Here is a 10,735-nt window from a genome sequence, read left to right on the forward strand (position 1 = left end):
CAGGATCTCACTGTATAGTTGAGACTGACCTGGAATTCACTATGTAGCCCAGGCTGGTCTCGAACTCACAGTGATCCTCCTGCCTCAGCCTCCCGAGTGCTGGGATTACAGGCCTGTGCCACCATGCCCGGCCTATGGTACCTTCTTAAATATGCTACCAAGGCTATCAGCAAATCTCAAATTTGAGTTTCTAAGAAATTGATTTATTATTATTATTCTTATTTTGCAGTACCAGGGATTGAATTCAGGCCCTTGCACTTGCAACTTGCAAGGCAGGCATGGTGCCACTGAGTTAAATCCCTGCCCTATTTTATTTTATTTTTTGATACCGGGAATCAAACTCAGGGCCTCATGCTTGCCAGGCAAGTGCTGCACTGCTGAACTACATCCCAGCCCTCTAAGAAACATTTTTTAAATTGTACCCTTGTCCCTCTGTATCGACATAGAGTGATTCCAGAATCCTTTGTGGACTTTAAAACCGGAGGCTTCTCAAGCCGCTGCTATAAAATGATGCGGTATCTGCAAGGACCCGAGCACACCCCAGCACATCGTCTGCAGAGTATCTAAGGCAGGAGATGCTTCTCTTCCCACCTCTCAGCTGCTATGCTGCGCTGCTGAGGGAGTAATGGTAAGAAATAAAGTCTGGATCTGTTCAGTACAGACTTTTTTTTTTTGTACCAGGGATTGTACCAGGTCCTTCCAGATCCTTGTGCTTGAGAAGCAGGTGACAGAACCACTGAGCTAAATCCCTGGCCCAGTACAGACCTAATTTAAAAAAAAAAATTTCTGATCCACAGCTGGTTGTGAAGGCTGGTGGTGTATCAGTATAATCGGCATCCTTTGTAATCTTACACATTTTATTTCCTAGGTCTTAACTCATTGCTCTGAGAGGGAACAGGGGTACCATCAGATGCTATGATACAAAAATCATGGGAAACTTTTACGCCCAGGAAGTCGTATGGTCAGGAAGGAGCCAGGAGCAAGGAGAAGGCTGCCCCCTAGAGGGAAGAAACGGTGGGCACAGAGGAACAGGACCCTGGGGCCAGGCAGGGCGACCCCTGGGAAGAGACCTGGGGGGCAGGGGAGCAACTGGAAGGTGACAGCTGGACCAGGTCACAGCAGAGCTGTAAACAGAAGGCAGGGAACAGTTGTGGACAATGGGAGCCAGAGGAGAGGGAAAAGAGAAAGACACAGAGACTGGCCCAGGCCGAAGGGAGGTCGGCATCCAGCTGGTGAGACAGGGTGGGGAAACTGAGGCCCGAGGAGGTTCTCTGGGGTCTGGGGAGCAGACCGAGATGTCCGAGTGGAGCCGGTCGGGTGCTCGGGGAAGCTGGGGAGGTGCCGCGTCCCCTCACTCACCTGTCTCGGCCACCACGGACAGGGGGCCCACGTGTTGATGGCCATGCCAGCCGTATAGGTCCATCGTGTACCTTCTCGCAGGCTCCAAGTGGGGGACAGTGACCTCAAGCTGGTCTGAGGCCACAGGTACCTCCTGCGGCTGCCCTTCACTGTCCTTGTACTGGACCACAAAGGAGTCGAACTGGCCCTCAGGGACCGTCCAGGCGAGGCCCACGGATTCGGGGGTCACTTCGGTCACTGTCAGCTCCCCGAGGCGTGGCTCCGGGGGAGGCTTGGTGGCTGGAGGGGCCGCTTTTTCTGGTTGTGGGGCTGGGGCAGAGGAGAGGGGACTGTGAGGAGAGGGCCCTTCCCTCGGTAGTAACCGTGCCCACGGGTGGTTCTGATGGAAGGGCGCACTGTCCAATGTCTCTGTCCCTGCCGGGGCTGGGGTTGCCCTTGCTGGGGAGGGGGTCACCTGTCACCGAGACCCCGGGCAGAGCCGGCCGTTCCACCTGTGTCTCTGGCTCCAGGCTCATCCCCCTCAGACCTCCGCGTTGAATTCTGACTCCACTTTGCTGTGTCTCCCCTGAACCCTTGCTGGTGCCTAAAACTCACCAAGCCCAACACGAAGCTCCTGGGCTCCTGGCCCACACCCGGCACAGCCTCCGGCTTTGGTAAATAAACCTCGGCTTTCCGGTAGGGACGCGTGGAGTCACCCCTGCGCCCTCTCTCGAACCCCACGTAGTTGCTTCCCGGGGTCTGGCCCCCCTCCCACCCCCACGGCCCCCTCCAAGCTCTTCCCGGGCTGGGGAGAGTCCGCCCCATCACCCCTCCTTCATCCCCTCCTCTTTGGTCTGCTGGGCCTGCAGCCTGAGGGACCCTGCTGCCACTCTGGCTCCCGGCTCACTCAGAGCGAGAGCCGCTGAGGTCCCACAGGGGATGGCGTACACCGTGCCCGACCGCCTGCCCTCCTCCTACTCCACTCCAAACCCTGCTCCCCCTGGGAGCCATCGCCGCCCGCTGAGCCTGGCACTCACTTTTCCCTGTGCTCAGAGGCCCCGCGTCCTCCGCCTCCCTCAGCTCTTCCTCTGACACCGCCCTCTGACAGGTCTCACCATCTCACCCACGGGCCTTGCTTTTCTCCACAGCTCTTGCCCGCATCACATCTGGTACCACTGGCATTATTTGGGTAACTCCGTTGCCAGCCTCCCTTCATGGGCACAAGAGCTCCCGGCCAAGGGCACTGCCTAGTTCACTGCATGTCCCCATGCCCAGCACACAGTGGGTCCTCAGCAGGTGCTTCTTGTCAAGAGCATGAGAGGCGTGCAGGTCTGGGTCAGGTCCCTGCCACCCCAGGGAGAGCTGAGTGTGGGAGGGAGGTGCATCGTTCATTAGAGGTGGAACCGGAAGGTACAGAGGTGAAGTGGCGGAGGGGTGGCTGGCTGGGTGGGGCCCCCAAGAGCTTGCTTCTCTGACTTCCATGGGAGGGCAAGGACGGATTCCAGACAGGTGACACCTGCTTAAAACTGGCCGCTGTTGGGTCCGGGGATTTAGCTCAGTGGTGCCGCCGCCTGCCTCACAAGCACAAGGCCCTGAGTTGGATCCCCAGTACCGAAAAGCAAAGCAAAGCAAAAACAAAAAACTGGCTGATGATCAGGCCTCTGCAGATAAAAATGAGTCTGGGAGGAAAGGGAGGGGACAGCGTTAGCTGCAGGGGTCGAGCGCCCGAGACATACTGAATCGGGCCTAGGCCTGACTCTTCCTTTCCTTGCCTCTGCCTTCTACCTTGCCTGCTCCCATAGCATCCACGTGATGCTTGCTTTGCCCTCTCTGTATTCCCTTCCACAAAAGACAGAAACTGCCTCGCCGCCAAGTCTGAGTGCTGAGGGCTTGGCCTCACGGAGAAGGGGACACCGTGGCGTTCACCAGTACGACAGCCCCCACAGCGCTGGGGAGCGCCCTTCCCCAGTCCCGGAGCACCGCTCACTGGCACTGCGCGTTCCTCCTCCTAGCAATGGCACGGCACGTGCAGTGTGCCCGGCCAGCCCTCGCCCTGCTGCTCCAGCACTCCATGCCCAGACAGTGAACACTGAGCTCCTTCCTTCTTTGGGGCCGTTTCCATTTTGTCCAGGACACGTGAGATACATTTTCGAAATGTCTGGCACGAGAGCAGGGATCTGCAGTATTCTCTCCACAAGAGCGGCTCAGCAAGTCAGGGGGCCAAGGCCCACCAGATGGGTTACAACACTACCTCTTGGATTGGCTCCCATCTTGAAGATGAGGAAGTGGGGTCTGAGGAGAGGATATGAGTTTTTCAAGATGGTAGCTAAGAAAGGGGGAATTCAGGAGTGGAACTTAGTTTGTAAAATTTCAAAACTATAGATTTTCATTTTCTGCACCACCTGACGGAGCCCATTCTTACCCGGGGGACCAGGGACGGGGCTATACAAAGCCTACTGTGAGGAGAGATCCTGGCAGCACATTCTAGGCCTGGCATGAGCCTCCACCCTGCTACTGACAGCCCTGAGAAGGAGACTCCGGGTGGCTTTCCCATCTCCCTCTTCTCAGGGCTGACTGAGGTAAAGAAAAAAAAAAACTGGGGTAGAAAGTCCTGGAAAAAAAGCTAACCAAGTCACTGAAGCTGAGCTTTGTGGAGGTATAGAAACCATGTTCTGGAAACATACCTGTTTCTTTCCCCTTAAAATCTTAACCTTTCCCATTATAGAAAATGTTTTTGAAACAGGTATGTGTTTCAGAGACAGAGGGAAAAGGAAACATCCCTCATTGTGACCGCGCTCCTGCCAGTCAGCAAGAGGGGCCCAGAGCACTGCTGCCCATGGACCCAGAGAGGAGGTAGGTGCCCAGGCTGTATCCCTTGTGGTGGCTGAGGCGGCCCCATAAGTGGCCTGAGAGGGGCAGAAAGGATGTGCCCTGCTGTAAAGTCACTCACTGGATGAGCGTTAAAGAAAGTTTTGAGCCACACTGATAGGCCAAAGACTGATGTCCATTCTGATCCAAAGGGGACAAAGAGGCCCCGGAGACAGGACAACTATTGGTCCAGGAGGGAGCCCTAAGGGTGGGTCTCCTGCGTCCCAGGCCCTCTCCTATTGCTTTAAATCTGGTAACTCATTTAATCTTCACAACAGTTCCATGAGGTGGGGGTCAGGCTCCACTTACAGACAAGGAAACAAAGGCGCAGGAAGTCTGGTGCAGGTCACAAAAGCTGGCTGTCACCCCAGTCCCAAGCAGGCCAGGTCTCCTGGCTCCCAAGAGCAGAAGTGGGTGATGGGCCATGGGCAAGGTGGGGATCCACACAAGGAGGGAACTGAACCTACTCACCGGTCACAGCTACGATGGACACTGGGCCCGCGCGCCCGTCCTGGTGCATCCCGTACAGGTTCATCTTGTACTTGTGCCCTGCGTCCAGGTCCCTCACGGTGGCCGCCCTCTCCTCGCCCCCCACACGCAGCACCTGTGGCCGCCCGGCCCCGTCCTTGTACTGGATGCTGAAGGAGTCGAAGTCGCCCTGGGCCACCGTCCACGCCAGGCTCAGGGAGTCTGGGGACGCGTCTGTCACTGTCAACTCCCCCAGGAGCGGCTCCTTGCGGGGTTCTGGGGCCTCTGTGCTGGGCTCTGTGGGGCTGGGGGTCTCCTCCTCTGCAGCTGACAAGGGGAGACAGAGGGTGAGGGGGTCCCCAGGTGACGTCCTCGCGTCTCGGGGACCAGGAGGGAGAGGCCGTGGCCCCCAGTGGGGACCTGGGTCAGTTCAGAGAAGCCACCCCTGGGCCTGGGTGTCTCCCTGGGGACAGCAGACAGCCTGGCTGAGCTCACGGAGCAGCCGGGGACACCAGGCGCTCACCAGTGCAGCAAAGGCCCCGATGCCCTCCCTGCCCGGGAACAGAGTCATCCTGGGGGGGACAGAGGCCCACAGCCCCAGTGACCGTCACCGGACCCTGCCACCACCCCTGCTCGGGCCAAGGACAAGGGAGTCAGCGCCCACGGGTCCCTCCCCAGGGCTCCCAGTGTCCCCTCACCTGTCACCCCAACAGCAGACACGGGTCCCACACGCTGGCCACCGTGGAAGCCATACAGGGTCACCTTGTACTTGTGGTCCGGCTCCAGCCCCGACAGGGTGACCTCGTCCTCGTGCCCCGGGACCCGTACCAGCTTGGGCTGCCCATCCCCGTTCCTGTACTGGACCAGGAAGTGGTCAAACTGTCCCTCGGGGACCGTCCAGGAGAGGCTCAGGGAGTCCGGGGTGGTGTCGGTCACGGTCAGCTCCCCCAGGTGTGGCTCCTTCGGGGTTTTTATGGCCTCTGTGGTGGGCTCTGTGGGATTGGGGGTCTCCTGTGGGGCTGAGATCAGGGCAATGGACATTCAGGGTGACGCCTTGTGGTGTCACCACTGGGGACAATACAGCTCATGAGCAGACAGGGGCCTCCCGGCTGGCTGCTGGGCTTGGGGTTTGTCGCTGGGTCACTTTTGAATGGAGAGGCTGGGCCAGCCCTGCACCTGTCCTGTCCAACTTTGTCTGCCCTTGCAGGGGAAAAAGGGGCTGACACCAGAAGTGGACACCTGGGAGATTCTTCCACACTGTGTCACTGGCAGCAGTGGGGGCAGGAGGCCTCTCTCCACCCTGTGCCCCCCCTGGGCACTGTGGCTCCCCTCTCACCAGCCTGGGATGCCGAATGTGCTGCCTCCAAGGCCTCCCAGGCGGTTGCCCCAGAGAATCCTGAGGAAGGAAGGCTGAGGCAGGGCTCTGACAGCCCGACCTTGAGGGCCCTGCTGCCCCCTGCTGGCTGGGCATGAATGGCACCACGGCTGCCACTCACTGTGCCCTGCAGGGGTGGAGAGATTGTCCCCGCCTTGGTCTAGGAGCCCCACGGGGACAGGAGGTCAAGAACAGAGCAGGTGAGGGGGAGGCAGTGCGGGGAGGAGCCGAAGGAGGCTGCTGGGAAAGTGGGAGAAGGGGCAGCGGTCACGGTGGCAGCGGCCAAACTTAATTATCCTAACAGGTCTGCGAAGGGGCCGCCGCTATCACCCCACTTGTGGATGGGATGGGAAAGTGGGGTGCTATGTGCAGCAGGCCGCACAGCTGCAGTAAGCAAGGGCGGGCTCCACTGTCTGAAACCCCAAGAGCGGTCACACTTGTACCCTCGGGGGGGTCTCTGGGGCCATGGACACAGAGCCTGATGGGGTGGGGCTGCAAGCGAACGCCCTCTCCACGTGGGAAAAAACTGAGGAGGGCCCTGGTCCCCCCGTCTGCCACCTCTGAACACAGCAGCGATGCCCAGCCGGGTGAAGGAGTGGGTATGGGAGGTGCAGAAGAGCCAGGGTCTGAGCCAGGGAGACACTCAGAACACGGTGCTTTGCAAGAACTCTGCAGGGAGGGTGGCCTGGAGTGTGCGTGTGTGAGCATGCGCATGTGTGCGCACATGTGAATACTGGGGAGTCCAGGTGTGTGGGGCAGGGGACACAGAACCTGCTCCCGGCTGGGATGGTGCAGAGCCCAGAAAGAGATCAGGAGCTGCAGGGACAGAGGAACCAGGAGAGCAGGGAGGAGAGGAGCTGAGGGGCAGGGAGCTGAGTCAGGCTCCTCAGGGTGCTTGGAGCAGGGGAGGGAGGCCTGTGGCTCTGACCCACCTGTCTTGGCCACCACAGACACCGGCCCCACACGCTGCCTGCCACGAAGCCCATAGAGGTTCATCTTATACTTCCGGTTGGAGTCCAGGCCGGGGACCAAGAGCTCATTGTCGTCGCCTCTGGCCGGCACCGCCTGAGGCTGCCCCTGCGCATCCTTGTACTGCACCACAAAGGAGTCGAAGGGGCCCCGGGCCACCGTCCACGCCAGGCGCAGGGACTCTGGGGTCACGCCGGTCACCACCAGCTCCCCCAGGAGGGGCTGCTCTGGGGGCTCGGGAGGCGGCTCCTCTTTCTGCTCCGGGGCTGTGAACGGGAGAATTCAGCCAGGCGCTGCCTGCCAGGGGCACCAAGGTGCCCATGCAGCTCCTGGAGAGGGGGGGTCCTGCATTGGGCTCCCGGGATGCCTCCCGGGCCTCAGGGAGCAGCTGGATGGGACACAAGGATCCAGGAGTGGGTGGATCTTGGGCCGAGGACAGCTGTGCAGGGCCCGGGACAGCCACTCACCCGTAGTGCCGTCAGCCGTGAGGGGGCCGTACCGCTTCTTGTTGGCGACCCCAAACAGAGAGAATTTGTATTTGTGTTCAGGGTCCAGCGCAGACACAGTGACGGAGCGGTCCGGCCCTTCCACAGGGACCACCTGGGGGCGTCCGTCCCTGTCCCTATACTGCACCATGAAGGAGTCAAACTGGCCCTCCGGGACAGTCCAAGTGAGGTGCAAGGAGTGTGGAGTTGGGTCTGTTACCCACAGATTCCCCAGGTGGGGTGGGCTTTCTGGGCTGGGTTCCTTCCATTGCACTAAAAGAGACAGAGAGACAAAGGAGGTCATAGGAGACGTAGAAACTCATCTGTCACGCAAGGATGCAATGACACAAGTTGCACAGGCTGCTCACTACATGAAGGTAGGTGGCCAAGGGAGTAGAGGAACTGAAATTGGGCCAGGGTCTCAAGCCGCATGTCCTGCGGAGGAGTTTTCCCACCTGCCGGAAAGAGCGAATCCTAAGTGGCACAGAAGCACTGTAGGGTGGCGCTGACTCCACCCACAACTGAGGGGCGGGGCTCGGAGAGGGCGCACCCAGCCGGGCCTTTGCGCATCTCTGCAGCCAGGGAAAGCGTCTGAGCTGCTTGCTTCCTGGCCTAACCTCCAGCTGGTGCCTCCCCAGAGAGCGGAGAGATCCAGCACCAAGCTGGCCCACCAGTGCCCTCCATCCAGCCTCGGCTGTCCCCCCGTGCCCTTCTGGGCCTCAAGTCCAGAAGGTAGCATCTGCACTGGCAGAGCCACGTCCTGCCTTCCACCACCCTCCCACCCAGCCACTGCCAAGTGGACAGCCCCTGACCCCTGAATCACTCTGCCCAGACGGTGCCCCTCCCTTCTTCGTCGGCTTCTGCCCTCCCCTCCCGGCCACCTCTCGGGCTGCCCATGGGGGTCGCTGTCCCTGCTGAGCTGTGTGCCCCGGGGTTCCCAGCTCCCATCCGCCAGCACTACCCCTGCCGCAGCCCTCAGGCCTAGGTCTGTGCTCCGGACCCACCAGGGTGTCAGGGTGACCCTCGGGCCAGGCCCTGCCACTCAGCTGAGTGACCTCTCCCTCCCAGGGCCTCTAGTCTCCTGCCACAGAGTGGGCTGCTGTTTGGAGTGTGAGCATCGTAAACTCTGACTCCTAAGGTCCAGAGGTGTCATCTAGGTTCCCGCTGCTCCCTGCCCAAGGGCAGGACTGTCTGACCCGGAAGCTGGGGCTTGCTGGGCCTCCTGATCTCCCCCTCTGCCCGACCCAGCCAGGCTACTGCAGACTGGTCTTCCTGGGACTGGTCTGTCCCGCAGGGTGGTGAGATGGAATCCTCTAACGCTAACGCACCTCTCCTCCCTGGGGCCCTTCAGCACCCGAAGAGCCAGACAGGCCACGGCAACCTGCTCTCCCCAGGGGCCACTCCGTCTCCCCAGCCTCCGCCCAGCGCGGCTCACAGTGAGCACCCCCAGACCCCAAGCAAGCTCCCTCGACCGCAAGAGGACAGGGCTGTGCCCCTCACTCACAGATCTTGGCTTCAGTCACCAGGGGGCCGTGCCTCTTCTTTCCCACAAGCCCGTAAAGGATGAATTTGTACTTGCGGCCCCTCTCCAGGTCGGTGACCAGGGCTGAGCGCTGGGGTCCCTCCACGGGGACCACCTGGGGCCTGTCCTTGTCCTTGTACTGGATCACGAAGGAGTCGAACTCGCCCTCAGGGACCGTCCAGTGCAGAAGCAGCGAGTCAGAGCTCGGGCCCGTGGTCACCATCAGCTTCCCCAGGCGAGGTGAGACCGGGGAGCTCCTAGGCTCCTCCTCATCTGGAGTTGGGGCCAAATCAAGGTGGACTCAACCATCTCCTTCCCTTTTCCCTACCTTTGCCTGCCTCATCCATCGTGGACAGCCTCTCCCTGGAAGCCTCTGCCCCCTACCGGCCCTCAGCATGGGGGCCCTTGTGACAGTGCTCCGGCCCTTCTCAAGGTCCTGACTCCTCTGCACATCAGGTTCTCAGGGGTTTCAGGATTCCCATGGCTCTGACTGAGAGTTCTGAGCCTTCACACTCTTGCCTTGAGGGGCTCTGAAGCCACCAGAGCTACTCTCTCCCTTGCCTCCCACTCTCTCACTGGTCAGCCTGACCTAGAACAGGGGCGAGAGGCAACCACCCTGGTCCCAAGAGGGGAACAAGAGGGGATGTCAGGGCTCGGTTCCCAGGCCCTGTCCTACTAACATCCCCAGCTCTGAAGTCCTGAGGGCCCCAGCTCCTCCCCTGATCTCAGGACTGGGCTCAGGCCAGCAGAGGACGTACCCATGATGCCTTGGTAGGTGATGGGAACCGAGGGCTTGTCCCCAGGATGGATCCCATAAAGTAGCAGCTTATAGGGGGCTCCAGAAGGGGGTGGGGGCACCAAAGCCTGGCGGAAGTCTCCTGGGAGCAGCTCTTCGTGCACCCCGTGCCCCTCTGGCACCTGCAGGTGCAGCCGGAAGTGGTCAAAGGTATTGGGCTTGGCAGTCCAGGCCACCTGGAGGCGACCCATCTCGTCTCTGCCCAGCACCCTCAGCTCCCTCAGCTCCTGGGGGCGCTGCACCAGGGGGCCCTCGGCCCCTTGAGTCGTGGAGGGGCCTGCGGGAGGAGGCTCATCAGTGGCTCCCAAGGGTGAGGTCCCTGAGAGGGGCGGGGAGGGTGAGAGATACAGAGTAGAGTGAGAGAGATGGAAAGAAGTCTCTAGCCCTGGAGTTGCTCCTCCTCCGCTCCTAGTCCCACCCTGCCCTCCCAACACCCCTATCCACCAGATCCGGAGCGGAAAGACCTGTGCCTGGGGCAGGGAACAGGTAAATAACGCCCACAAGGCTCCCCAGAGCACCCCCAGCCCCACCCGGTGGTCCGGCCTCCATTAGTGCAGTGAGAAGCCTGGAAGAAAGGGGGCGGTGGTGTTAGGGAGGGAGGGTGCGGTCAGGTGACTTCTGGACCCTGGGGAAAGAAGAGGCCCTGCCAGCTGCACCTGCCCGCCTGGACGCTGCCCTGTGGGAGAGACCGCAGCAAGCGCAGGAGGGCCCAGCGGCGGGGCTTCGCCCGACCACACGCGAGCCCGGGACTGGCGCCGAGGCCACCCAACAGCTCTGATGTGTGCCTTCAAGGTCAAGGCCAAACTGTGGGAAGTCCCACCAACCAGTCTTCAGCCGCGCTCACCACAGTGAGTCAGGGCTCGGCTCCGCCTGCGACCTCACCCCACGCCCCTCCCCACACTGTCGACCGACGT

At 60.7% G+C, this 10,735-nt stretch overlaps 1 protein-coding gene across 1 annotated transcript in view; it reads right to left on the minus strand.

Moving 5' to 3' along the window:
* Nucleotides 1-10,735, minus strand: part of Tnxb (tenascin XB) — a 41,133-nt gene that overhangs the window by 23,692 nt on the left and 6,706 nt on the right. The window contains exons 5-11 of the mRNA XM_033766599.1: nt 9,784-10,140; nt 9,008-9,298; nt 7,486-7,776; nt 6,982-7,284; nt 5,373-5,693; nt 4,678-5,001; nt 1,360-1,668 (exon numbers count right to left, since the gene is read on the minus strand). Of these exons, the coding sequence (XP_033622490.1) occupies nt 1,360-1,668; nt 4,678-5,001; nt 5,373-5,693; nt 6,982-7,284; nt 7,486-7,776; nt 9,008-9,298; nt 9,784-10,140 (2,196 nt within the window). The remainder of the gene's footprint in view (nt 1-1,359; nt 1,669-4,677; nt 5,002-5,372; nt 5,694-6,981; nt 7,285-7,485; nt 7,777-9,007; nt 9,299-9,783; nt 10,141-10,735) is intronic.

This window comes from Fukomys damarensis, unplaced genomic scaffold, assembly GCF_012274545.1.
Source record: "Fukomys damarensis isolate Sample0158 unplaced genomic scaffold, DMR_v1.0_HiC HiC_scaffold_20, whole genome shotgun sequence".
Classification (NCBI taxonomy): Eukaryota; Metazoa; Chordata; class Mammalia; order Rodentia; family Bathyergidae; genus Fukomys; species Fukomys damarensis.